We start from the raw sequence: 23608 nt of genomic DNA, 5'->3' as shown, positions 1-23608 counted from the left end.
AAGGCCTGCTCAGTTGGATTTAAACTGGGTGACTGGCTTGGCTGTTCAAGAATTTTCCATATTTTAGCTTTGTGTGGCCTCAGCAGTGTGTTTGATTAATTATCTTGTTGTAGGATGAAGCGCCGTCCACTGAGTTTGGAGGCATTTACTGAACTCGAAAAGATCAGATGTTTCTACACACCTCAGAATTCATTGTGCCAATGAAGGGAAGTGTGCCAGGACCTGTGGCAGCTATTCATGGCCAAGCCATAACACCCGTAGCACTGCCATGTTTAACAGATGAGGTGGTCTGCTTTGCAGTTCCTTGTCGTCTCCACACTTTGCTCTCGCCGTCACTCTGATGAGGTTCATCTTTGTCTCGTTCATCCAGAATTCTGCAGGCTCTTTGAAGTCCTTTGTCACCAACTGTCTTCTGGCCATTCTGTTTTTGTGGTTTCCATCTTGCAGTGTGTCCTCTGTGTTTCTGCTCATGAAGTCTTCTGCTGATAGTCATCTCTGACACACACACATCAGCCCCCTGAAGACTGTATATGATCTGTTAGATAGGAGTTGGGGGCTTTTTCTTGACCATAGTGAAGATTCTTCTCTCATCAGCAATAGAAGTCTTCCTTGGCCTACCAGTCCCTTTGTGATTACTGAGCCCACCAGTGTGTTCTTTCTTCTTCAGGATGTTCCAGACGGTTGATTTCAGTCATCCTAAGGTCTCACTGATGTCTTCAATGGTTTTATTCTCATGTTTCAGCCTTATGATGACTTCTTTGATGTTCATTAGCACAGCTCTTGTCCTCATGTTGAACAATGGCAGCTACAGACTCCAAAGGGGAGAAGTGAGCTGAGGTGTCTTATGAAGCCATGAAACCCACCTGAGAAATCACAAACACCTGGGACGCCCATTATCACACACATTATGGTGCCCTGAAATGGGGGGCTGTGTAGAAACAGAAAACTCGTTGAACGGCACTTCATTCTCCAACAAGATAATGAGCCAAACACACAGCTGAGGACACACAGGAGTTGATCAAAGCTGAACAATGGGAAATTCTTGAATGGCCAAGCCAGTCACCCGATTTCAATCCAATTGAGAAGGCCTTCCATATGCTGAGGAGAAAACTTAAGGGGACAAACAGGAGCTGAAGATGGCTTGGCAGACCCTCACCAGACAAGACCCTCAGCACCTGGTGGTGTGTATGAATGGCAGACTTCAAGCAGTCACTGCACGTGAGGGATATGCGACAAAGTCCTAAATATGGCAATGGCTTTAATAGACCTGCCATTATGGTGCCGTGTAGAAGTGTGGCACCAGAAGTATATGCAGATCCCCTCAAATGAAAGTCTTCACTGTACACTTTAATCACAAGCCTGAATTGTTTGATTTGTAATTTTAAATTGTGGAGCAGTGGGTGGGAAAATCATAGAAAAATGCGTCTTTGTCCCAAACATTATTGACGGCACCGTATATGTGCTTTGAGGCCCTTTTTCCATTTTTAAGTCCCTGCAACATCATTTTAAAAATTCGTGCTGGAATGCTGTCCCGATGGAAAACTGCCTTCCTTATATTTTAATGGCACCTCGTCTCGTTTGATATCACCTTCATGGATTCACGTATTCTCAATTTAGCAGAACGTAAATAACACAATGACAGTGGGGATTTATGATACAATTGGTTCCATTTTTTCTTTTGCTTTTCCAATTGGAGGACAGGCATGTCAGGTGACTTGCTCAGGGTCACCCAGTGGTGTCAGCAGTGGGATCTGAAGCCACAACCTCAGGGTTTGAGGTCCAAAGCCTTAACCGCTACACCACACCACCCTGCCTGCCACTCTAACATCAGTGGAAATTCTGGTCGACTTTAGGGTGCCACCAAGCACTAAATTCACCAATTCCACAAAGCCATGACACTCTTTCTTCTCTTTCCACCTCCAGTCGAGTGTTTTCTGGGTCCTCCGGTATAAAAGGAGCCTGCTGCCTTCTGACTTAGACTCCCTGAGGGGCCCGGCGTGACTTCTTCTGGTTGTTTGAAAACCAAGGGCGGTCCTCCCTCAACAGTGCCCTCTTGTGACACTCAGGGATCCTGACAGGGTTACTCACACTTCTGGACTGCAGTTCCCATGAAACCCGTCACCAACTTGTCCAACTCCTCAAGGCGTCTGCAGGCCGGCTGAGAGTTAGAATCTCTCCAGCGTGTCCTGGGTTTGTTCCGGGATCTCCTTCCAGGTGGACATCAAGGAGGCATCCAAATCAGATTCAGAAGCAACATTTCTTATGGTCTCGGTCCAAAATTAAAAAATCTGGACTTACGAGTCCCACCTTTTTAGATCTCACACTCTTATGCATGTGATCTGTGTTCCAAAACACGGCCCTGCAGTGGCACGGCCTAGTCTGGCACCCACGCTAAGTACACAGACACGGCACGTCTGGCCATTTCACTTACTGGCACGGAAGAATGAAAACAGACATGCGTTTATTGTGCTATCCAGAACGAGGGCTGAAGCTGAGCAAACAGGAAAAAGGAAATGGGACGCCAGGTGGGAGGAAACCAGTCAGTGTGCAGTTGCCCCCAGCAGGAAGGAAGTGAAGGACTGCAGGAGAAACATCCATGCCCCACCTTGTAATAATCACCATGAGGTATCCTTGAAGAAGAAAAGGATCAAAACAGGAAGGAACCACCGCTGCCGTGGCGAGGATGAAGTGAGGCCAAAGGACATGAATTCAATAAAAAAAATAAATAAGCGTGCCTGTGTCTGGGGGTCCTTATCACGGGGAGCCACCGATGCATTAAGTTGACGGCGTATTCTTCAGGCTTCGGAAGCAATCGGCACAGGTCCTTTTGTGCAGCACCATCCCCGTCTTGAGATGTTCACTGAATGCCAACTGAACTGAACTTCTGCTGAGGTGCAGCACTTGAGGAACTCGTTTAACTGTTTCAAGGCAACAGGAGGGGATGACGTTGGTAATCAACTGTAAACGGTGACAAAATCTGCCGTTACGTTTTAGTTTCTTTGCCAGAAGGAAAGTTTGTTGGTTTGACTGAGAATCCTTACACTTGTGTGAGCAGCAAGGAGCAAACGACAGCAAAAGTGGCATCGGCATCAGGCGAGAGATCGAAGCGAACGCGTAAAGCAGAATACTCCACGGACAACGGTTTGCATATTATCACGGAATTGGACTCTGAATTATCGGACCTGCAAGTGATCTGAATACCAAGACTGAAAAAAATCAGAGGGCGGCACTGGCATCAGCTGACCATGCTGCTGAACACAATGTTCGCCTGGGAGGACCACCCGCTTATGACTGCCAATGCTGCCCACCCCCACGTGAAGACAGCACAGCAGCCAGCCAGTCTTGCTCACACATTTCTGCCCGCCGTCGTGCCACCCGTGAGCGGCTCGAACTACAAGAGATGGCGAACGGGCGGGGCACAGCACACAGCAGCAATCGTTTTATTGTCATTTTTGAGGAAAACCATTGCTTTGTGTGCTTTTCAGAAAACTGCATTTTTTTGGAAAGAAATGTTCAGCCCCCAAAGAGTTTAAATCAGGGCGGTGGAGGAAGCTTCCAGTGGAGACGTTTTTATAAATGTCCCCAAAGTTGTGAAGATTTATTACAACTGTCACCCAAGTTGTCCCATGTGTGGAGGGTTTACACAAATGGACGTTCTGGTGTTAGCAGTGGCTACAGAGCCCTCTGTAATATTTGGGACAAAGATCCCCTCGATTTACCCCTCTGCGCCACCGTTTAAAATCACCAGTCAGACTTGTCATTAAAGTGCACATTGCAGACTTTCATTTAAGGGATTTGCAGACATTTTGGTCAGCACACCTTTTTGACACGGAGCACCATAATGCTTTTGGAAAAGTTGCCATCACATCACAGGTGTCTGTGATTACTTAGGTGGGTTTCTTGCGATGATAGCATATAGGTGATGGATGATGTTGGGGGACCCAGGCCAGATTAGGGTGTATGTCACCTGTCACTGAACTGGAGAGCAGAGATTGGGGTCTACGTCACTTGTGAGAGGAAGCACCAGGCTCACTGTAACAGCACTATTTAAAATTGCCTACAACTCCCAGCATCCCCGGCAGATAATGTTTAAGACACAGCAATGGCAGGTCCGTTGTCACATATCCCTTCCATGCCAGAGGTCTGCGATTCTTAGACGTCACCATCTCTGGTGATGCTCTGCCAGTCCTCTAATCCAGACATCTTCAACTTTTGCTTGTTTTTTTGGGGGTGCGGTTGGGTTTTGTCCCCTAAAGTTTGGAAGGCCTGGTGAACTGGATTGAAATCGGGGGCCTGGCTTAGCCATTCAAGCAATGAAACCCGGTTGATTATGTTTGTCCCCAATAAACAACTGCACTGCAGTTCAAAAGCAGACGTGGTGCACAGTTAGGACCACCAGTAGGAGAGATTGGCCGAGTGTAAGCAGCAGGTGTGGCATCCAATTCAGTCCCCTTCTGACGTTTCACGTATCAGGCCTTGCACAGAAACCAAACCATGGACCTCGGCCTTCTCTATGGATCACTGAAAGGTCCAAATTTCATTCTCTTAAAAAAAACCAATAAATCAATAATTTGCCTTTATGAACACAAGGAAGCCACCAGATTGCTCATTTCGGCGGCTCTTTTTCACGTTTTTTATTCTTTTGTTATCACAGAACCAGAGCACTGACTAATAAATGGCAGCACACTGCAAGACCCCCAATTACACCACGGTAAAGTCGGAGCAACGCACCTCACTCGATTTTAATGAATCGCGATGCAGCCTTCCTCTTTGTCGCATCCCCCATGTGACTAGACGGTCTGAATATGCCGAGGTCAGTGTCATTCAGCCTCTTATAAATGCCACATGCTGAAGGACCTACACCGATGGCCAGGATCTGTATGCTAGGGACTTAAAATTAAATCACTTTTTATTTTTTAAATTTCTGCGTTAATTCTGACTCAGCAATAATAAGAGAGGAAAGGGAGATGAAGGGCGCCATCTTAAAATTCTTAGAACTTCTCCCATTTTATTAAATGACCGATGTCGAGCTCCAGCCAGCTGACACATTTTTGACCCCCCCACCCCCGAACCCTCCCGACTGGCCATGTAAGAATTCCAATCTCTTCTGCCTGATGAGGATATTTTGCCTTTAAAGAACAATATCTTCCTCCCTTTGTTTTAACAGTGACAATAGGAGCGCGGGTCTGTGTTTGCCCTGGCTGTCCTCCAACCCACCGCCACATAAATCACCCACGGGCTCATCATCTGCCTTTGCAGACACAAGGTTGCCGCACACTCCTTCCTTGGGAGCAGCTCGCCATGGCGACCGCTGTCCTGAGTACACACAGGCGACACGACAATAGTAGATATCCTGGGACGGATGGATGGGCAGACAGATAGACGGAGAGACAGACAGACGGCAGGGAGGGAGGGAAACTCATTTCCTTGATAAGGTGACACCTTTTATAACTGAAGTGTGTAGAAGCAGTGCTTTAAAGTTACGTGTTGCTTGAAGGTAGAGCAAGCTTGAAGATCATTGCAGAAAAACTGAAAACCCTCAGACTACTAGGTGGCCAACATTAATTTAACACTGAAAAAATCCACCGCCACTTTCATAGGGTGAACCATTGTCAATGGGCTTAGCGGCTTACGTTTCTGGTGGGATGAAATTCACATAAGTAAGGGGGCAAAAATGTGAACCACACATACATATTCTGGCACAGGTTAGCACTGATTCTGCTCAGATTCAGTATCCTGGGTTCAAATCCAATGACTTGTTGAGGTCTTTGTAGAATTTGCATGTTCTCCCAAGGTTTTTGTCCTAGCAGTTGTACCACTTGCACTTCAGAACAGCTAATCCATCTGAGGTTAAGCAATATGTGGGCTGAGTAGGTACTTTGGATGAGAGACCACCAAGGAAATGTTTGGGTTGCCTAGGGAGACCAATAGGGGGCATTTACCCCTTTACCCATTGCAGTGACGGGGACAATGTGCTTTAAAGATTGGAGCCGTTCTTCTAATGAGACATAAAACTGATCTTCTGACTATATGGGGTCATAAAAGATCCCTGGGTATCCTTCAAAAAAAGTAGGGGGTACCCCGATGTCTTGGCTAAATTGTCCATCATATTCTCATTCATTCCGGCCCCCCTAATCATCTCCTGTCCCTAATTGGCTAACCTCCTCTCTCTCTCACCTATTCACCACTTGAGTGTACGTGCGCAAGAATGGCTGCCGTCTCATCATCCAGGGGGATACCACACATTGGCCGTGGCTGAAGTGGTTTCTCACTGTCTATGTTAAGTGCTTTGAAGAGGTTAGAAAAGCGTTAAACTAAATGTAATTAATGATTATTAAATCGCTCAACGTCCTGCATGTTAGGTTGCGGGGCCTTGCAGATGGCCTGGCATCCCACCCAAGGGTGCCTCCTGCTTTTTGCTCATGCTGGCAAACCTAAACTAGAAAGAAAGGAGTTTGAAAATGTTGTTCTGTACTGATTTTTATATATGTATAACTCTATAGGAGGTGGAGAAGGTCGGGTCAGTGCGCTTCGGCATAAGGAAAAAACACACAAAGGTCATAATTTAAAAGAATAAAAAACGGCGGACAGAAATCAGAATTTGTGGCATCTAGCCGAAGTGTGTGTTTATAAGCGTAACAATATTTAAACTCTGGTAATTTATAAATAATGTACGGATTTATTATCTATGAATCCACAAGGACGAGAACATTCATCCTTGAGTGCTTAAGAAGGTGAGTGAGTGAGTGCAGATTGAAACCCTTAGCACATATTTGTCGAAATTCACTGCGTTTGTGTTGCAACTTTTTTATGGGAAAGTTTCGCATGCTGACGAGATCTTTTTCGTGTGCAAATCTTCAATGTTGCCATAACCCTTCTGAAGAAAAAAGCTTCTAGAGCTCGGAATTTGTTTCAAATGATGTTTGGAAATGAAGCACAAATGATAGGTTGCAAGCATTTATTATGAAGAGACCCTGCTTAAAATATAACGTCTATGAGTTCCGTGTCACCTTTCCGATAGGGAATGCAATCAAACAGTTAAAGTCGGCAGAGCAGAACAGGGCTAACGGAAATATAAGGAGTCCCTGAAGGAAACACATGTGTCCCAGACACATGCTTGCATACATATGCAAAGGGTCTCGTGAGCACATCAAACTTTTTGTTTGCTGCTCATGTCCCTTTAGGGGCCCCATAGAGATTCACTGTACTAATTTATGTAATAATTTTAAACACTTCAATTATGTCTGCTCTTAATCTCCACTTCCATAAATTGAAAAGGTTCAACCCCTCCAATTTTGCCTCTCTGCTCATACCTCTTAGTCCTGTAATCAGCTCAGTCGCTCTTCTCTAGACCTTTTCTTGTGCTGCTATGTCCTTTTTGTAGCCTGGAGACCAAACCTGCACCCAGTACTCCAGTTGAGGCCTCACCAGTGTGTTATAAAGACTTGAGCAGAACCTCCTGTGACTTGTACTCCACATGTCAAGGCTCTATATAACCTGACATTCTGTTAGCCTTCATAATGGCGTCTGCCAGTTGATAGTGCCGAGTCCACTGTGACTCCTAAATCTTTTAATCTTTCCTTGTAACTCATCCCCTGTAGCCCCCTAATCAGCCTAGTCGCTCTTCCCTAGACCTTTTCTTGTGTTGCTATGTCCTTTTTGTAGCCTGGAGACCAAAACTGAACACAGGACTCTAGATGAGGCCTCACCAGTGTGTTATAAAGACTTGAGCAGAACCTCCTGTGACTTGTACTACACCACACATCAAGGCGCTATATAATCTGACATTCTGTTAGCCTTCTACACACTGACAGTTGATAATGTTGAGTCCACTGCGACTCCTAAATCCTCATAAAGTGTGCTTTCGATTTTCAGACTATCCATTGTGTATTTAAAATTCACATTTTTACATCCTACGTGTAATACTATACATTTACTGACATTTATTTTCATCCCCTGTAGCCCCGTAATCAGGCTACTCGCTCTTCTCCGGACCTTTTCTTGTGCTGCTATGTCCTTTTTGTAGCCTGGAGACCAAAACTGCACACAGGACTCCAGATGAAGCCTCACCAGTGTGTTATAAAGACTTGAGCAGAACCTCCTGTGACTTGTACTCCACATATCAAGGCGCTATATTACCTGACATTCTGTTATCGTTCTTAATGGCTTTTAAACACTGCCTGGTAGTTGATAGTGTCAAGTCCACTACGACTCCCAGGTCCTTCTCATAAGGTGGACTTTTACATTTGAGACTTTCCATTGTGTATTCAAATCATAACATATTTACTTCCTACGTGTAATATGTTACATTTACTGACATTAAATTCCATTGTCCACAAACCTGCCCAAGTCTGTCTGCTCTCCAAGTCCCCCTGTGATGCTTTAGCTGACTCTACATCATTTCCTAGTTTTGTGTCATCTGCAGACTTAACGTAAGTTTATCAATTATATTCCTGTCCAGATCGTTTATATATATTAAAATGTGCAGTAGCCTCAGCACTGACCCCTGCTGGACAGCACACATAACATCACCTAATTTTGAAAATGTTCCCCTCAACAAACACGCTTACCGCCATTAATTGGCGTCTCCACCGTTGTCTTGATGGTTTCCAAACTTTGTTGTACGAAATCGTCTTGAAAGCATCTCTGAAAAAGAACAAAAAAGAATATTGCTCCAATCAGAATCAGAACGTGCCATGTCCACTTGATAACCAAAATTCAGAGTCCCTTGGGCAAATCATCAAAGTTTAGCATAAATCGGGAAAGCAGAGAATCTCTGGCACCAGCAAATGCATACACTGAAAATCAGCGGACATATTTAGTGCGCCCTGTGAATGACAGCGTTAGTAGGCCAAGACTGTGATTCAAAAATGGATAAGTGGGATTTAGGCTGTGGCTGGTTTGTTTAAAAAAAATAATTTTAGGTTTCCATGTACTTATTGCATGAGGTTTGTTATTCAATACTTAGTATTCATTCATCTAAATGAGAACAGGCCGTTCGGTCCAACAAAGCTCATCAGTCCTATCCAGTTCGAGTTCTGACGGTCCCTAAATGTCCTACTCTCTACCACACTACTTGTGCCTGTGGTCCGCTGGGTGAAGACAAGCCATTGTTAGCCACCGACTTGCTTGTTGCAGCTCAGGTGGTCGGCTTTCCTCATTTTAAATGTTGTGCGCACGCATTAAACTTGGCGGCTCGGCACACACTCAAAGTATCGGCCGTTGCGCAGCTCCTAGGAAGAATAAGACATGTCACAGAAGCAGTTGAGGAATTCAAAGGTTTGAAGCAAAAGCAGAAATTGTTGGGTCTTCAAGAGCACAGGCTGATTACTGATGTGCCAACCCGGTGGAATAGTGCCCATGATATGGAGCTGGCCATGTGAAATTTCTTCATTCCACACATTTCTATTGTCATGGATGCACTTATGAAGTTCACTTGTGGACTCGATAGATCACACTTCCATATTGAATTGTTACAACATTAGAATAGTCTGAATGGATAGGAATTCAAGTGATTGGGATTCCGAAAGATGCAAAAGGGTGCCAGCTTAGTCTCCGTGTTTTGCAAATGTATTAAAAATCACAAGACGGAAATATCTTTTTCATGTAAGTACAGGGAGATTCTAATGGGTGGGCCCCCGAGTTAGGATGTGTTACAGTCTTAATAACGAAGCAATCCAAACGATGGGTTTGAGCCGAGATTTCCAGCTGTCCCGCTGGCATTTCACCATGGATAAAATACCTGCCACCTTAAACTTAACATTAGAACAATCTAGACAAGAACAGACCATTCAGCCCAACAAAGCTTGTCAGTCCTATCCACTTAACTCCTCTAAAATAACATCAAGGTGAGTTTTAAAGGTTTCTAAAGTCTGACTGTCCACCACACTACCTGGACACTCATTCCACGTGTCTGTGGTTCTCTGTGTGAAGAAAAACGTCCTCATGTTTGTGTGAAATTTCCCCTTAACAAGTTTCCAGCTGTGTCCCCGTGTTCTTGATGAACTTATTTTAAAGTCACCGTCTCGATCCACTGGACTAATTCCCTTCATAATTTTAAACACTTCATTTATGTCTCCTCTTCATCTACTCAGGGCTCAGCTCTTTTAATCTTTCCTCATCACTCATCCCCTGTAGCCCTCAATCAGCCCAGTTGCTCTTCTCTGGACTTTTTCTTGTGCTGCTATGTCCTTTTTGTAGCCTGGAGACCAAAACAGCACACAGGACTCCAGATGAGGCCTCATCAGTGTGTTATAAGGACCTGTGTAGAACCTCCTGTGACTTGTACTCCACACATCAAGGTGCTATATAACCTGATATTCTGTTAGCCTTCTTAATGGCTTCTGAACACTGTCTGGATGTAGATAGTGACGAGTCCACTGCGACTCCTAAATCCTTTAATCTTTCCTCATAACTCATCTCCTGTAGCTCTAAAATCAGTCCTGTCACTCTTCTCTGGACTTTCTTTTGTGCTGTTATGTCCTTTTTGTAGCTTGGAGACCAAAACTGCACACAGGACTCCAGATGAGGCCTCACCAGTGGGTTATAAAGACTTGAGCAGAACCTCCTGTGACTTGTACTCCACACATCAAGGCACTATATAACCTGACATTCTATTAGCTTTCTTGATTGCTTCTGAACACTGTCTGGATGTAGATAGTGATGAGTCCACAATGACTCTGAAATCTTTTAATTTTTCCTCATCCCATGTAGCCCTGTAATCAGCCGTGTCACTCTTCTCTGGACTTTCTCCAGTGTCACTATGTCTTTTATAATAATATGGAGACCAAAACTGCACACAGGACTCCAGGTGTGTGTTATAAAGACTTGAGCAGAACCTCCTGTGACTTGTACTCCACACATCAAGGCGCTATATAACCTAACATTCTATTAGCCTTCTTAATGGCTTCTACACACTGACAGTTGATAATGTTGAGTCCACTATGACTCCTAAATCCTTCTCATAAAATGTGCTTTCGATTTTCAGACTATCCATTGTGTATTTAAAATTCACATTTTTACATCCTCCGTGTAATACTATACATTTACTGACATTTATTTGCATTCCCTGTAGCCCCGTAATCAGCCTAGTCATTCTTCTCTGGACTTTTTCTTGTGCTGCTATGTCCTTTTTGTAGCCTGGAGACCAAAACTGCAAACAGGACTCCAGATGAGACCTCACCAGTGTGTTATAAAGACTTGAGCAGAACCTCCTGTGACTTGTACTCCACACATCAAGGCGTTATATAACCTGATGTTCTGTTAGCCTTCATAATGGCTTCTGCACACTTTATGAAAAGGATTTACGAGTCGTAGTGGACTCGACACTGTCAACTGCCAGACAGTGTATTTTCATTTTTCAGACCTCTCATTGTGTACTCAAACCTCATTTGACTTCCTATGTAAAATATGAGGGACGTTCAAAAAGTTTCCACACTTTTATATTTTCGTTAGAAACGTTGAAGGCGGCAGGAGGAGTAGTAATTGGTCGTGTCTGAGAGTGTCATATGAAAGGAAGGTGACTATGTAGAAAAGTGATGTAATTTGAAGAGTTAAAAAAAAATGCGGAAACTTTTTGAACATCCCTCGTACTTTACTTTTAGTGACACAAATCTTTCCAAGTCTGCCTTCTGGGCTGGATGGCCTGTTCTTGTCCAGATTGCTCTAATGTTCCAAAAACAAGGGCACCCAATAAAATGCTATGGGCACAATATTCATAATACTTTGTTTATTTTTGTCTGAAATATTCCTCCATAAAAAAACTGAGCCTTTTCACAGATCATGGTTACGCTACGACTTAAAATCTTAAGATTTAAGCCAAGTGTTAGAAACACAGTGCCACCAAGAGGTCGAGCAGTGGCAAATCTGCCACCATTAGCAACGTGGTCAGACTGTCCGCAAGTGAAATCAACCGAGACATGTGAGACCCGGTGAATTGGATAAACTTGATCTCAACTGCCATTTGATGGCCAGTGAAAATGCATGGCCAACTGAAGAGAAAGAAGAAGAAGTAGCACTATGAGACTGCATTGAAAAGACCACTCCATAAGGGGATTCGACTAGAATTTAAAAAAATTAAACAGTGTAAATAATACAGATTTACACACATGCACTTCTTCTTCTTTTTTTGGCTGTTCCCGTTAAGTGTTGCCACCGTGGATTATCTTTTTCCATCTCTTCCTGTCCTCGTCATCTTACTCTGTCACACCCGTCACCTGCATGTACTTGATCACCACATTCATAAACCTTCTCTTAGGCCTTCCTCTTCTCCTCTAGCCTGGCTGCTCTATCCTTAGTACCCTTCTCTCATTATACTCAGCATCTCTCCTCTGCACATGTCCAAACCAACACAATCTCGCCTCTCTGACTTTGTCTCCAAACCATATATTTACACACAAGTACAGTACATGATATTATATTTATTACGCCACCCAGCCAAGGTTGCCTTGAAGTACCTTGCCTGATGAAGGGACCTTAACTGCCTCGAGAGCTTGCATTTGTAATCTATTTAGTTAAACAATAAAAGGTGTCATTTCATTCTACTTTCTCCTGTATCAATCTATGGCTAACACAGTACAACACTCTACTGCTATTGAAATATCAAATGTAAGAAGTGTGACACAAAAAAATAAAAATCACAATATAAAAAAAAGAAAAACATTTTTTACTCACCTCCCCGAAACACGTCTGTACACAGCACACAAGGTCTAGAAAGTAACGTCCCGGCTCCTTTAGGATGTCATTAAAGGAGAAGGTAAAGCATGTGCTTGAGAAGCCCTTCTGTGGACATGCTTGCTTTGTAAATTTCACATTCTTCACCTGATCGCTGTTTATCGTGGCTGAGCAATTGAAAAGCTTTATCCCAAGCTCAACCATTTTAAGATCTTTGGTAATCTGTGGGGAGACAAAGCAAGAGATGGAATTGCCACTTGGCAATGGCGTTGAAAGCATCAAGGAATGAGCTCTGCTGTCATTGAGTGCAGTGATTCTTAAACTTTATTGAGTCACAGACCCCTTGAAGAATCTGACGATAGCCGTGGACCCCCTTCCCCAGAAATATTCACATAAACATCACTTTGCATGCAATGGATATAATGTACTTTATTTATCGAGATTTGATTGTCTCCTACATAAATGACATACATAAAGTATTATTAAACTTTAAAGTAAACAATCTAAAAAAAACACTCATTTTTGTTATCCAAAAAGTAATGGCCACTCGTTATAATTATGAAATACAATCCCCTTGTGCAAATTAAAACAGATCTACTACTACTTTTTATACTAACATCAGTACTACAGCTACTCTAAATCAACAGTAGCGGTCTGTATAGTGAATATAAATGTTCGTTTTTATCTGTCCCTCACAGACCCCCTGAAACCCCCCTAGGGGTCCATGGATCTCAGGTTATGAACTCCTGCATTAGCATCCTATGGTCCTGCACCTGCCGTTTTCTTCCCTTTAATCTGCACTTCTGTTGGCTATGCTATGTTGTAAGTCCAAGGCATTGTTTGGTGATTCATGTTCTTGTTGATAAGAAGAAAAGAACAAACAAGTTTAAATCGAACGTATAATATCAAACTGCTGCCACTGTGCACTTTCAAATCCTGTTTCTAAGTTGGCTCCCATTTATGATGTCAGAATCGTGAGGTAAAGCAGCAGAGTATGGAAACAGGATTTTAGTTTTATGAAATTTGGATAAGGAGTTTTATAAGATCAATAAAAGAGCTGATCTGCATAAGAAGAGAGGAGAAGAAGAAGGAGAAGGAGGAGGGGGAGGAGGAGAAAGAGAAGGAGGAGAAGAAGAAGAAAAAGGAGAAGAAGAAGGATAAGAAGAAGGAGGAGAATGAAAGTAGGAGGAGAAAGAGAAATAGAAGCGGAATAGAAAAAGAAGGAGAAAGACAAGGGGGAAGGAGGAGAAGAAGAGGAAGGAGAAAGAGAATGAGAAGGAGAAGGAGGACGAAGAGGAGAGGAATACAAAGGAGAAGGAGAATGAGGAGGAAAAGAAGAAGGAGAAGGAGGTGAAGCAGAAAAAAGAGAAGAAGGAGGAGAATGAAAGGAAGAGTAGGAGGAGAAAGAAAAATAGGAGGAGAAGGAGGAGAAGAAGAAGGAGAAGCACAAGATGGGGAAGAAGGAGAAGAAGAGGAAGGAGAAAGAGAATGAGAAGAAGAAAAAGGAGAACAAGGAGGAGGAGAGTGAAAGGAGGAGGAGAAGAAGAAGGAGGTGAAGAAGAATAAAAAGGAGGAGAAGATGGAGGAGAATGAAAGGCGGAGAAGGAGAAACAGAAATAGAAGGAGAAGGACAAGGCAGGGAAGAAGGAGAAGGAGGAGAAGAGGAGGAAGGAGAAAGAGAATGAGAAGAAGAAAAAGGAGAACAAGGAGGAGGAGAGTCAAAGGAGGAGGAGGAGGAGAAGAAGGAGGTGAAGAAGAAGAAAAAGGAGGGGAAGAAGAAGGAGAATGAAAGAAGGAGAGGGAGAAACAGAAATAGAAGGAGAAGGACAAGGCAGGGAAGAAGGAGGAGGAGGAGAAGAAGAGGAAGGAGAAAGAGAATGAGAAGAAGAATGAGGAGAAGAAGGAGGAGGAAGAGAATTCAAGAATGCTCTGAGCTACTGCTGAAACTTCAGGCAATGCAACAAATTGGCCATCTGGGGAGACTGAAGATCTAGCAGTACCTGTTTGTGTTCACTCTTCATTTGCTTTCGTTTACGGCACTATTTATTTGAATAATGTTTAAAGAATCAAATTTATTAAGGCCTGCACTTCTTCCTGCATATTTGCTCTATTTCAACCACCGGGAGCTGAGAACCAACTTCTTTTCTCACCAAGGAAGTACAATTGAGTTGAGGGACTGGCAGACTCTCAATTTAGGAAGGCTGTAATGGACTTTGATTGAATCACGGCACTGTAGCATCATGCCACCATTGCATGATGATGAAGAACATATAAAAGGGGTGGCGCTCCAGATAAAAAGTCAGACGCACCTTGGCATGTGCTGTTCTGTCCATCATGTCTCTAGTTCTGCATGTAGAATTATAAGTGAATCCTTAACTCCATGAGTTAAATTATCAAGGGTTCTTCCTCACCATTCACTCTCATTTCATTTGCGGCGGTGGGATACTCAGAAGGTGATCGCTTCTTGTCGGCATCTTACCTTTGCATAGAGCGTCTCCCTGCTATCCAGGTTTCTCAACTCAGTCAAAGGGAATTTGAATTCTTTGGTTCGGTAGAACTCAAGCCTTATCATTTCCTCATTCCTGGCAGTGCTCAGAGCAGATGTTGGTGCTCTGGTGGAAGAAGGTTCTGCGGGTTCGGTTTTGACCTCCACGTTTAGATGTGAAGGTGCGCTTTGTATCTCTGTGTAAGAGATGGCAATTTCTTTGAAGTAGTTTGTTAATGAAGGCACCTGCTGCACCAAGCTGCTGTATGTGTCACTTAAATTGGTGGTTAAGGGATTTGTTAACCCTTTAATGCTGACAGGGGTATTACTCTGTAAGGGACATAAAAGAGAAACCGTGTTAGTTCTGCTTTAGTTATACCGTCATTTATTTTACAAACATGAAAACAGTTTTGAAAACAAACAAGCCGTTCAGCTTAATGTTCTTAATCATCTCCTGTGTGTGTGGTCTTGAGTGATCATGATAGGATCAAGAATGATGGAAGAGGTACTTTGAAAAGCTGTAGAATGAAGGAAATCCAAGGGTAGTGTTTAGGGATAGAGTCCCAAACAAAGAGTTAGTACCAAGAATAATAAGGGAGGAAGAAAAGGAGGTACTGAAAAGAATGAACAATGGAAAGACGACAGGACCAGATGGACTACAAGCAGAACTGTGGAAGAGTTTAGCAAAAGACAGAGCTAATGTGTTGTGGGGTTTAATGTAGAAGATCTATGAACAAGAAAGGATACCAGAGGAGTGGGACAATTGGAAGAAGGTGTTAGGAGCATTGTGTGATCAAAGAGTTAAGGTGAAGGTTAAAGGTGACGTTTTTAAGACAGTGGTAAGACCAGCAATGATATGTGGAGTTGAGACATGGGCACTGAAGGGAGCGAAGAAGTTAGACGTGGAAGAAATGTTGAGATGGATGTCTGGAGTTACAAAGATGGACAGAATAAGAAATGAGACAATCAGAGGTACAACAAAAGTGGGAGAGAAATCTAAGATAGTACAGGAAAGAAGGTTGAAGTGGTATGGACATGTGATGAGGAGCGACAAGGAATATGTGGGCACAAGAGTGATGAGAATGACAGTTCTGGGGAAAAGAAAGTGGAGGTGGATGAGGAGGCACTGAGAAGAATGAAAAATGGAAAGACAACAGGACAGGATGGACTACCAGCAGAACTGTAGAAAGGTTTAGGAAAAGAGAGACAAAATGTATTTTGGAGGTTAATGCAGAAGATCTATGAACAAGAAAGGATACCAGAGGAGTGGGACAATTGGAAGAAGGTGTTAGGAGTATTGTGTGATCAAAGAGTTAAGGCGAAGGTTAAAGGTGACATTTTTAAGACAGTGGGAAGACCAACAATAATATGTAGTGTTGAGACACGGGCACTAAAGGGAGCGAAGATGTTAGATGTGGAAGAAAGGTTGAGATGGATGTCTGGAGTTACAAAGATGGACAGACAATAGGACTGGATGGACTACCAACAGAACTGTGGAAGAGTTTAGGAGGAGAGAGAAAATGTGTTTTGGGGTTCAATGCAGAAGATCTATGAACAAAAGAGGATACCAGAGGAGTGGAGGGACAGTGGGATTATACCCGTTTATAAGGAGAAGGGCAACATTAAGGACTGTGGGAACTATAGAGGGATACATCTGATATCATTTGGGAATGAGTTAGGGAAGAGACCGCCATAGGGGAGGAGCAGTTTGGCTTTATGCCAGGGAGAGGAACAACTGATGTGGTCTTTGCATTGTGACAGCAGATAGAGAAGCATCAAGAAAAACAAAAAGGACTGCATATGTCATTTATTGATATGGAGAAGGTCCCATGTCAAGAGCTCTAGAAGTGCAGGAGAGAGAAAGGAAGACCAAAGAAGTGTATAAGGATTGTCCAAGATATGTATGAGGGAGTGAGGACTCGGGTTAAAAGCAGTGTTGAGATGATAGACAAGATCTCAGATAGAGGAGGTCTGTACCAGGGAGTCCTTAGTTCTGTGATCTGGTTATGGATGTGTTGAGCTGTGTCATAAAAGACCAATCAATCACTCCCCCTGGCTCAGGCGTTCTGCTGATGACATTGTGTTGTGTAGCACCAGAAAAGAGGAAGTGGAGAAGAAGAATGGAGAAGAGCTTTGAAAGATAGATGGTTGGAGATAAATAGGAAACAGACAGAACATATGAGGTTGAATGATGGTTTTGGATTCAGAAGCTGGCCTGCAGGGAGACATGCTGAAAAGAGTGGAGAAGTCAAAAGATCCAGGATCAGTAGTAGTCCAAGATGGAGAATAACATACAGAGGGTACAGTGTGGATGGAACAATTGGAATAAGTTGTTAGGACTATTAGGAGTGTAATCAAAGAGTTAAGGTGAAGGTTAAAGGTGAGGTTTATAAGACAGTCATAAGACCAGCAATGATGTGTGGAGCTGAGACATGGGCACTGAAGGGAGTGAAGAAGTTGAATGTGGCAGAAATGCTGAGATGGATCTGTGGAGATACAAAGATGGACAGAATAAGAAATAAGACAATCAGAGGTACAACAAAAGTGGGAGAGAAATCTAAGGAAGCACAGGAAAGAAGGTTGGAGTAGTACGGACATGTGATGAGGAGCGACAAGGAATATGTGAGTGATAAGAATGACAGTTCTGGGGATGAGAAAAATGGAGGTGGATGGATGAAGATCTGAAGCAAAAGGGCCTGACTGGAGAGAAGGTGCAGGGCCGAGCTGTGTGGAGAAGGTTGGAAATAGGAGTGGGAAAAGAAGAAGAAGAAGTTCTTAGTCATCTCCTATGTGTATGAGTCCATCTGGCTGAGTAGGAGATGAATAATCATCAAGTTGTGAGATTATTAGGTCAGTTTATTACACAGGTTTAAAAATAATTAATTGCTGAGATATTGTGATTTATTGTAGAGAAGTTGTGAGAAGAGGAAAAATAAATGAATTCTCTGCTGAACCTACTTAATCCGGTTTAAAAAGATAAAACACAGGGGACAGCAACATAGCGTATTTTCCATAATTTCATTTCCAGATTCTGCCAAAAGTGCATTTTACTTTACTTACTATGACCTGACAGTCATTGGAGTCAAAAGTGATGAACCATTTTGTTGTCGCTGGCCCTTGAAGGATGAGGAGTGGTGCCATCCTTGAGAGCACATCCACATTAATCACCCTGAAACACAATGGGACATTTCATCATTGGCAAGAGTGAAAATCATAAAGGTTCAATTTTAAAACGCAAGGGGGAAAAAACCCATTAAAATGTAATGGCTAGCAAGAGATATAGGCAAAAAACATTGAGAAGCCATCCTTCAGGCTGAATGTTAAAAGAATACGCCACTCAACTGGATGACATGATGTGGGATTTACATATGAAAGGCACTATATGACAGACAGATAGATAGATAGATAGATAGATAGATAGATAGATAGATAGATAGATAGATAGATAGATAGATAGATAGATAGATAGATAGATAGATAGATAGGAGATGAAAGGCACTATATAAGAGATATACAGAAATGAAAGCCACTATGTAATAGATAGATAGATAGATAGATGGATAGATAGGAGATGAAAGGCACTATATAAGAGATATACAGACATGAAAGGCACTATATAATAGATAGATAGATAGATGTGAAAGGCAATATATAATACTGTAGATAGATAGATAGATAGATAGATAGATAGATAGATAGATAGATAGATAGATAGATAGATAGATAGATAGATAGATAGAGCATTTATTTGTCCCTAAGGTGAGATTTGGCTGTTATAAACAAACAATAAACAACTAAATATTAGTATATTATGACAAAAAACAAATTTCAATTACATTCCACATTGACTAAGAAGAAGAGAGCTTTCTGACTTGGCTAAACATCAAATGAGCAGTTTGAACCCCAGTGAGGTGTTATAAAGTCATATTGCAGTTGTTATTAAGGACCCCCTTTGTGTTTCTTGACACACTTCTGTTGTCTGAAAGTTCTCAGTGTTGTTGTGTCACAGAGGGGATGTGCAGCGTTGTTCGTAATGGCACTCAGGTTTGTTTTCATTCTCTGCTCCACTACGACATCCAGGGGGTCCAGGGTGCTGAGCCTGCCTTCTTAATTTGCTTGTGATTCGGTGGGCCTGTCTTGAAGTGTCATCACTAGCCCAGTGCACCACTGTGGATTAATCGCAGTGGCCATCATAGAGGTGAAGAAGATGGTAAGGATGTTGCTACCTACCCTAAAGGAGCACAGTCTCCTATGATTAAAAGATTCTGCTCTGCTCTTTCTTATACGGTTCTTCTGTGTTATGAGACCACCCAGGGCTGTCATTGATGTGGACCCCCCTGCATTCATACTATTCCACCCTTCACTAACCCCAGCATATGAAAACACAACTTGAGGTTTCGCTTATCATGTGGGGTCCATGGTGACAGTCACCTCACTCACCTGAGCTACAGTGTAACAGATGCAAAGTGCAATAAAAGGCTTTACATTTTGCTCTAACAGGTAAGATATTTTTTTGTTTCTTGTAAATGCAGCTGTAAAATAAAACCTAATGTCACAGAAAGCGTACCTGTTTTCAAGTCCCTTGGCTACACTTATTATATGCGCTCTCCTCATCCTTTGCTGGATATGGTGGTGGCAGACCTTTACACTTAAGGCGTAGACGACTTCCAAGTATTCTCCCATCCTAAAATCTGGCTGTAGTTCACAGGTTGAAGTTCCGGAGTCCACTGTACAAAGTAATAAAAAAGTAGGAAGTAAGGTTTGCGAGAGACATAAAATGGCAGACTCTAAGTGACAGTTATGGGATGGGCAGGGGACAGTCAATGAATAAATAAAAAAGGGGCAGGGATAAGTTCACTAAACTCCCCATCAGTCAGCAATTGAAGGCTGTTCAGTATTTGAGTATTAACTCTCCAAAGAGAGTAAACTTGAGGCCATGTCACATTAGACGACTTTTCCAGCGATTTTCAGGTGTAGCCCTCTTTTAGCGAGTTGGAAGGCAATTTCCATAATGTGGAATAATGAGTGACTCAGTCCAGCTAGTCCATGGTTTGATTTTCTCTTTAATCAGAGTGGGTGGGCAGTGTGTTCCCCACCCACAGACACTGAGCAACACACAAGTCTTTCCCCCACCTAATATCTAGCGACTGAGGAGACCGAACCGCCTCCGACTGGCCTCCACTGCATTCGGCCACCTTGACAAGTGTGTCTTCTGTAACTGATATCTCCACATGGCAACTAAGGTTGTGGTAAGTCACAGGGTGGTATGTAGATCAACACTCCATTATGGAGGAGAGGCCTGGACTCTCTACGGCAAGCAAATCTGCACACTAGAAATGATGACACTGGAAGATCCTGGGCATCACCTGGGAGGACAGGGATCCACACGCTAAAATTCTGGAACACTGCTCATCCACCAGCATTGAGGCCATGATGCTCAGATATGTCCTGTGCTGGACCGGACACGTTATCCGCATGGATGAGTCTCTGCTCCCCTAGACAGTCCTGTATTCTAAAGCCCATTGCTGCACTTCTTGTGTGATTTTGGGCTATACAAAAATAAATTGTATTGTATTATATTGTATTGGATGGTGAACTCGCTGAAGGATCCTAACCTCAAGGTGGACCAAAGAAAAGATGGAAGGACTACTTGAAATGTTCTCTTGAGGCCAGCTCCATTCCACATATGCAAGCTTGAGACACTTGCTGGGGGCCACGTGCTTTGGAGACGAACAGTAATTAAAGGAGTCCATCATGCTGAACAACAACAGACCCATCAACAAGAGGAGAAGAGAACAGCAAGACATCACCATGGAAATTCCCAAATTGGCCTGTTCTCCCACAAGTATACACACAGGAGTGATGGAGATGGACAAATGGATGAACATCATCATCATTGGATTGACGGACAGCCATGACTGACTGGGCTGTGTGTGCACCACAGCGACAACCAATCAGATGCTCCTCCGGAAGTACAATGCATATAACAAGAACGTCTGTGTTTTGGACATGCCCATCGATTTTTAGCTGTGTGACGGTCCAGCAACAAGATCAACAACGGCAGTCAGCAAATCTGACACACCCAACGGCTGAAAGTTGCATAACGTGACATCGGTTTAAGGGAGAGCTTAGAATTGATTACACATTATGGCTTCTTTTTGTTGTTTTTTCTTTTAACCATGTAAATGAAAATTTTCAATTACCAATATTAGCTTGCTCCCCCCGACCCCCCAAATCCCATCTCACGGACCCACTTAATCCAGTATGAGAGTGTGGCAGCAGGCGCAATACTGGAATAAGTCCTGCACAGGGGTCCATTTAGATAGATAGATAGATACTTTATTAATCCCAGGGGGAAATTCACATACTCCAGCAGCAAAAAATATTAAATTAAAGAGTAATAAAAAATGCAGGTAAAAAACAGACAATAACTTGAATAATGTTCAACGTTTATATTTTACAAAACACTAAGCCCGGGCAATGGAGTGAAATAGTTTAGGCCTTCTTTTCAATGCCAGTGAGGGTCTCGAGAGATTGTCTTAAAAATAATAATAATAATACATTCTATTTATATAGCGCCTTTCCCATGCTCAGGGCACTTTATTATTATCATTATTAAAACACTAAGCCTGGGCAAAAGAGTGAAATATTTTAGGCCATCTTTTCTAGCAATGCCAGTGAGGGTCTCAAGAGATTGTCTTAATAATAATGATAATAATAATAATACATTTTATTTATATAGCACCTTTCCCATGCTCAGGGCACATTATTATTATTATTGTTATTAAAACACTAAGCCCGGGCAAAAGAGTGAAATATTTTAGGCCATCTTTTCTAGCAATGAAAGTGAGGGTCTCGAGAGATTGTCTTAAAAATAATAATAATAATACATTCTATTTATATAGCGCCTTTCCCATGCTCAGGGCACTTTATTATTATCATTATTAAAACACTAAGCCTGGGCAAAAGAGTGAAATATTTTAGGCCATCTTTTCTAGCAATGCCAGTGAGGGTCTCGAGAGATTGTCTTAATAATAATGATAATAATAATAATACATTTTATTTATATAGCGCCTTTCCCATGCTCAGGGCACATTATTATTATTATTGTTATTAAAACACTAAGCCCGGGCAAAAGAGTGAAATATTTTAGGCCATCTTTTCTAGCAATGAAAGTGAGGGTCTCGAGAGATTGTCTTAATAATAATAATAATACTACATTTTATTTATATAGCACCTTTCCCATGCTCAGGGCACTTTATTATTATCATTATTAAAACACTAAGCCTGGGCAAAAGAGTGAAATATTTTAGGCCATCTTTTCTAGCAATGCCAGTGAGAGTCTCAAGAGATTATCTTAATAATAATAATAATAATAATAATACATTGTATTTATATAGCGCCTTTCCCATGCTCAGGGCACTTTATTATTATCATTATTAAAACACTAAGCCTGGGCAAAAGAGTGAAATATTTTAGGCCATCTTTTCTAGCAATGCCAGTGAGGGTCTCGAGAGATTGTCTTAATAATAATGATAATAATACATATTATTTATATAGCGCCTTTCCCATGCTCAGGGCACATTATTATTATTATTAAACCACTAAGCCTGGGCAAAAGAGTGAAAAATTTTAGGCCATCTTTTCTAGCAATGCCAGTGAGGGTCTCGAGAGATTATCTCGGCAGCCGTGAACTGTCAGTCAGTCATTTTCTAACCAGCTTAGTGCTGAACTGGGCTACTGGGGTTTGCTATCCCACCTAGCATTGGGTGCAAGGCAGAAGCAAACCCTGGACAGGGCGCCAGTCTATTGCAAGGTGAACACAGTAGGGCTAATTCACCAAACCTACATGTCTTTGGACTGTGGGAGGACACCCACACAGACATGGGGTGAACATACAAACTCCATGCAGGGTGGACTGGGATGCAAACCCTGGTTTCCTTACTGCAAGGCAGCAGCACTACCACTGTGCCACCCCAGCTGTGAACTGGATGGAAGGAATTAAGGCAACAACAAGCGGCCCTTCCGTGTCTGTTTTCTTTTTTTTTTTTTTTTTAATAAAAAAAAAGCACTGAAAATCCTAAGAAATACTTACTGTTTGCATCTTTGACAGTTAGCCGTTCAGGGTTCACAAGTTCAGAAAACGATGTCACACCCCCAAATTTTTCTTCAGCCCACTTGAGGAGGTCGTTGCTGCTGTCAGGCAGCTCTTGTGTTTTTACATCCATATGAAGTGCAAAAATGAGAGGAGATGCAATCTACAACAAGAAAGCCAAAAAGAAAAAAACAATAAATATTTAACTGGGCCACGGCCACCACCTCTGTACCACACAGCAGAACATCCAGTATGTTCACAAACAGAGTACTGTTCAGGAAGAAGAGTTCACCGATTTCTATAAATGTAAAACAGCAGGAGCAGAAGAACAGAACATTCTCAAACCCACACAATCT

General features: G+C 42.5%; 1 protein-coding gene across 14 annotated transcripts in view; it reads right to left on the bottom strand.

Annotated features, from left to right (window-relative positions):
- eng (endoglin) overlaps window positions 1–23608 on the bottom strand; it is a 160268-nt gene that overhangs the window by 15841 nt on the left and 120819 nt on the right. For all 14 annotated transcript variants that reach the window (XM_051931595.1, XM_051931600.1, XM_051931597.1 and 11 more), the window contains exons 5-10: window positions 23253–23415; window positions 19725–19884; window positions 18218–18326; window positions 15152–15487; window positions 12673–12894; window positions 8571–8646 (exon numbers count right to left, since the gene is read on the bottom strand). In XM_051931595.1, the coding sequence (XP_051787555.1) occupies window positions 8571–8646; window positions 12673–12894; window positions 15152–15487; window positions 18218–18326; window positions 19725–19884; window positions 23253–23415 (1066 nt within the window). The remainder of the gene's footprint in view (window positions 1–8570; window positions 8647–12672; window positions 12895–15151; window positions 15488–18217; window positions 18327–19724; window positions 19885–23252; window positions 23416–23608) is intronic.

The sequence above is a fragment of the Erpetoichthys calabaricus genome, chromosome 9, assembly GCF_900747795.2.
Source record: "Erpetoichthys calabaricus chromosome 9, fErpCal1.3, whole genome shotgun sequence".
NCBI classification, from domain to species: domain Eukaryota; kingdom Metazoa; phylum Chordata; class Cladistia; order Polypteriformes; family Polypteridae; genus Erpetoichthys; species Erpetoichthys calabaricus.
The sequence above is the reverse complement of the archived record's forward strand: the minus strand, read 5'-3'. Positions and strand labels throughout refer to the sequence as shown.